Genomic DNA, 5,285 nt, shown 5'->3' on the forward strand with positions numbered 1-5,285 from the left:
ATATTCATCATTTCAAAACCTTTACAATTAAACTCCTAACTTAATTTCATCAAATCACAACTTTTCCCAAACTTAGGGTTAGGTTGAAATCAACACATGTATTTCTAGGTGTTTTAAACTTCAATCAAGCTTGGAAATGATTATACAACATCAATAATGTCAAAATCAATCATCATTCTATATAGTTTTAACATGTTCATAAACCCTAAAATTTAGGATCTTAGCAATCAAGCAAGATTACCATGCAATAAGGGTACCAAATGATAGAGCTCATTGAATATGAAAAATTTCTATTTCACGTTTTAATCTAAAATCTGAAGGAAATTGCTCAAAAATGAGAAGTAAAATTTCTCTTGCCTAGTGTTTGGGGTACATGGAAATGGAGGATGAATGAACTAAGCTTTCATGAAATTTCCTCTTAATTTCATGTTAATTTGTCATTTATTTAAGTTTAAATAAATTAAAAATTAATTTAATGAGAAATGACAATTTTATCATTAATGAAACTTGATAATTCCATACATACCAAGCCATATATTACTTATTATCTTTATAAAGTCAAAGATGAATAAATTTTCTTAGCATTTACAACTTTACCCATGTAACTCTTTAGTAATTTCATTATTCCCAATTTTCATCTAATGGTCAAAATTAACCATGGGAATAAATTCAAATCCAATGGTCTATATAATTTTCCATCATTTTAAAATGTAGAAATAATACTTCTATGCTTAATTTAATAACCTTCAAATTTTCCTAAATTTTATATTTGATATGATTTATCGAATTTTTACTGGACTTTAGCACTTTATAGCTTTTAACAAAAATTCAGGATCAATCATCTAATTTCCACCAAAACAACATTCTTAGGGATAAACAATTCATTTACGAGGCTAAGTTTTGAATATTACCTTTTGCTCTCTAAACTTTTCCATCTTTATACTTTAGCCCCTAAACTTTCAAAAATTACATTTTAGACAATAACCAAAACATGGGGTATTATAACTCTCCCTCCTTAATAAAAATTCATCCTCAAATTTTATTGTATATATGGAGTGAAAAGATGTGGATACTACTTTTTCATGTCCTATTCTCTTTCCCAGGTAGCTTCTTTGACTTTGAGATTTCGCCAAATAACTTTGACCAATGTGATTGTCTTGCTCGAAGTTCTTTGGCTCCTCGAGCTATAATTTCTAAGGGTTCTTTTTCAAAAGTTGAATTTGGCTGAATATCTATTTTCTCCTGGGTGATAACGTACGAAGGATATGATTGATACTTATTAAGCACTGACACATGAAAAACATTATGGATCTTATTCATTTTAGGAGGCAATTCTAGATGATAAGCCACTAGTCAAAAAATTTTCTTTACGCCCAAACCATAATATTTTCTTCCAATATGATACTTTCAGAAATACTTTATCACCTTATTGATATTCAATCTCTTTTTTTTCAAGTATGCGGAAGACTTTTGTCTATCGGAAGCTATCTTAAGATTATCTTGGATAACTTTCACTTTATCTTCCACTTCTTTTATCAAGTTAGGGCTAACTATATATCAATCTTTTAACTCAAACCAATTTAATGGTATTCGGCACCTTCTACCATATAGGGCTTTATATGGAGCCATCATGATGCCGAATTGATAACTGTTGTAGGCAAATTCTACCAAAGGCAAACACTTTTCCCATGATCCTTTGAATTCAATTACCCTCACCTTTAGCATATATTCCAAAATTTGAATAGCCTACTCGAACTGACCATCAGTCTACGGATGGAAATATATGTTGAAGTTTAATCATGTACCTAACACTTTATACAGGGACTTCAAAAATTATGAAGTAACCTTGGATCCATGTTAGATACTATCGATACAGGTACTCCATGAAGTCGAACTATCTCCTTTATGACAATTCAACATACTTATCCATTTTATAATATGCTCGAATTGGAATGATGTGAGCTATCTTGGTTAATCTATCAATAATCACCCAAATTAAGTTTTTCCTGTTGGGTATCAAAGGTAGCCATGTAAAAAAATCCATAGTGAATCGTTTCCACTTCTATTTGGGAATAGATATCGGTTGTAACAATCCGGAAGGTACTTGATGTTCAGCTTTCACTTGTTAGCATGTTAGGCACTTTACAACTAACTCAGTGATAGTTGTTTTCATACCAGGCCACCAATACTGACTTTTTTAAATCATGTTACAACTTTTTTCCACCTGGGTGAAAAGTCAATGGACTATAGTGCCTCAAAAAGATTATTTTTCCTTATTTCTTCATCGTCAGGGATGGAAGGTCTCCCCCAATAAATCAGTTCTGACTTCAAAGTCCTTAGTCTCACCTTTTTCCACTTGTACAATCCTTGCCAAGCATTTTTCATCTTTCCCATGTAACTCTATTATCCGATCCAAAAGCATCAGCTTTAACACTAATTCTACACTTAAGGTGCCATCTTCCATTGAAGAGAAATGTGCATCCAAAGCTTGCAGAGCTGGAAAATTATTTTGGCTATATGCATTGGCCACAACATTAGCCTTCTCATCATGATAATCGATGATCACATCATAACCCTTTAAGTGTTCTGTCCATCTTCTCTGTCTCATGTCCAACTCTTCTTGAGTCAAAAAGTACTTTACACTTTTATGATCCATGTAAATGTAGCACCGCTCAGTATACAGATAGTTGCACTGAATCTATAGAGCAAACACAACTGATGACAACTCAAGATCATGTATCGGATAATTTATCTCATTAGTCTTTAACCGTCTTGAGGCATAGTCAATAAGCTTACCTTCTTGAATAAGAACACAATATAAATCGTTATGAGATGCATCGCTAAAAACCATATAATCTATACCTAATTCTGGTTGTACTAACCCTGGTTCCTCTGTTAAGATCTTATTTAATGTTTCTAAGATCTTTTGAAACTTCTCTATCCAAACAAAAAGTAAATATTTTCTTAAAAGCTTGGTTAGCGATGAGACTATCATCGTTCTTCACCTGTAATAACAAAAAAATTTGGTTAGTGACCAAAATTAAAATTTTAAAAGTTTTATGGCCAAAGTAGAAAATTAGGAAAAATTCAGGAACCTAAGCGGTAATTTTCCAAAAAATAATTTGTATTTCAATAATGGACAATTTACACTTGAGAGTGGGGTTTTATTGAAATCATATTTTTGGTCTATATATTTTGTTAAAAACTAGAAAGTGTTAAAGTCTGGTAAAAATTCGGTAAATCAGATCGAATAAAATTTTGAGAAAATTTGAAGGATGATAAATTAAGCTTAGAATTATTATTTCCACATTTTAAAATGTTGGAAAATAATATGGAGCATTGGATTTGATAATTTATTTTCATGTTCAATTTGGATCGTCGAATGAAAAATGGCAAGATTACATTTTCTTGAAAATGGCATGGGCAAAGTTGTAAAGGTAAAATTATTTTATCCATCTTTGACTTTGGAAGATGATAAGGTTTATGTCTCTTGTTATTAAGGTAAATATCAAGTTTCATTAATGGAAAATGGACATTTCTCATTAAATTAACATGAAATTCATTAAAAATTCATGAAAACTTAGCCATTTTCAGCCAACATTTCGTGCTCCCCATGAACAAGGTAAGAGAATTTTTATTTTTTTCATTTTTGACCAATTTCTTTTGGATTTGGATCATGCCGTGAAATAGAAAATTGTTCTATTCGAAAAACATATCATTTGGTAGCATTATTGTTTGCTAATTTGGTTTTTGTTCAAAGATCCCAAATTCTAGGGTTTATGTTCACATTAGGGTTTATGGAATTGATGAAGGCTTCTGATGTTTTTGAGGCTATAGAAACATTTCCAAGCATGATTGATGATTAAAATCACTTGTGCATGGTTATATGAACCTATAAAGTTTCGACCAAGCCCTAGCTTTAGGGGAGAGATGTGTTTTGATGAAATTAAGTTAGGGTTTTGATTTTAGAGATTTTATATGGTTGAATTGAAGTTGATTTCATGCATGAATCGAGTTGATTTCATGCTTGAATCGAATCAAAATCGAGTAAAATCATGAAAACCCTAATCTTGAACATATAAAGCATTACACCTTGACTATAGAGGATGAGAAAAATTATTAAAAAATTATGTAGGGACTGGAAATGATTTGGGAAGTATTCTAGTAGCCTTATAAAAAAATTGAGGACCATTTTCTATTTTTTTAAAAGTTGGGGACCAAATTGTCAAATTTTTAAAACTTGTGAATTATTGTGGAAGTGTTCAATAGTTGATGTACTATGTTGGAAATTAATGTTTGAGTGTTGAAATTGAAGTTAGGATGTGAAATTGGATTATTTTTGAAAGCTTGTAAAAGTTGAGGTTTAAATCACAAATATGGAAAGGTTGGGATCTTTAGTGAAAATTTTATGTGAACTTGGATTAAATGGAATTTGAATGGTCAATTGGAAGTGTTAAGGTCAACATTTATGTTGTGACATGGAAATTATATCGAATAAGCATCGAACAATTTGTTATGAATTTATATTCCAAAGTATGCATATGTTAGTAAGATTCTAACATTTGGTTTCAATTTGTATATGTTTGATAATGATGATCATTTAGATATTGAGTGCTTGAAATGAAGATCAAATATTATTAAAGCTAAGGAGAAGCTTAAGGATGAAATGAAAAATTCCAAGGAATGTTGCAAGCTAAGGACACCATGTGAGTGCAAATTTAATTTGTACTTATATTATTGAACAAACATTGGCTTGTGATGAGCCAATGATGGAATTAATATGGTAAGAAATAACTCCTAAAATGTTATGTGGTTTGTGATGTATGCATATATGTCCATTTGGTTAGCTAATAGAATTAGTGAATAAGTCAAAAATGTAAATTGGTGAAACCTGCTTAGAATTTATGTTATAGACAGTAAGTTTAGAAAATTACGATAAATTATAAAACAATAATAAGAGAGTTATTTTATACCTTTCGGTTCTTATATCAATCTAGTTTTTTTAGAACAAGGGAAAACTAATTTCGAGGTTTATATAAAAAGATATGAATTTTTAACAGACGATAAGTCCATAAAATGGAGAAGCATATTATGTTGGTCAACTTTGAAAATTTACCATAAATTGTACAAATTGAAATAGAAGAAGTGCATTATATGGAGAGCTTATTATTTGAGTCTAGTTTCCATTGGTATAAATTGAATAATTTTTAAAGGTATATATTAATACATAATAATATTTCTTTAAAGGTAGTGCAAATTGTCAGGATGTGAAATTATGAAAAATT

The 5,285-nt window shown here is 30.3% G+C and overlaps 1 protein-coding gene across 1 annotated transcript; it reads right to left on the reverse strand.

Moving 5' to 3' along the window:
* Positions 1-2,287: 2,287 nt before the first annotated feature.
* Positions 2,288-2,838, reverse strand: LOC120197620. The gene is made up of 2 exons (XM_039199084.1): positions 2,797-2,838; positions 2,288-2,698 (listed from the first exon to the last, which is right to left on the reverse strand). The coding sequence occupies exons 1-2, from the start codon at positions 2,836-2,838 to the stop codon at positions 2,288-2,290; spliced, it is 453 nt and encodes a 150-aa protein (XP_039055015.1).
* Between the last annotated feature and the right edge of the window lie 2,447 nt (positions 2,839-5,285).

Source organism: Hibiscus syriacus, unplaced genomic scaffold (assembly GCF_006381635.1).
Source record: "Hibiscus syriacus cultivar Baekdansim isolate YM2019G1 unplaced genomic scaffold, ASM638163v2 tig00117048_pilon, whole genome shotgun sequence".
In the NCBI taxonomy this organism is placed as follows: Eukaryota; Viridiplantae; Streptophyta; class Magnoliopsida; order Malvales; family Malvaceae; genus Hibiscus; species Hibiscus syriacus.

Coding starts and splice junctions, on each gene's coding strand:
- LOC120197620 (XM_039199084.1), bottom strand. CDS start 2,838: ATGCATCTCATAACGATTTATATTGTGTTCTTATTCAAGAAG. Junction 2,699..2,796: donor TTGTGTTCTTATTCAAGAAG/GTAAGCTTATTG, acceptor TTTGCTCTATAG/ATTCAGTGCAACTATCTGTA.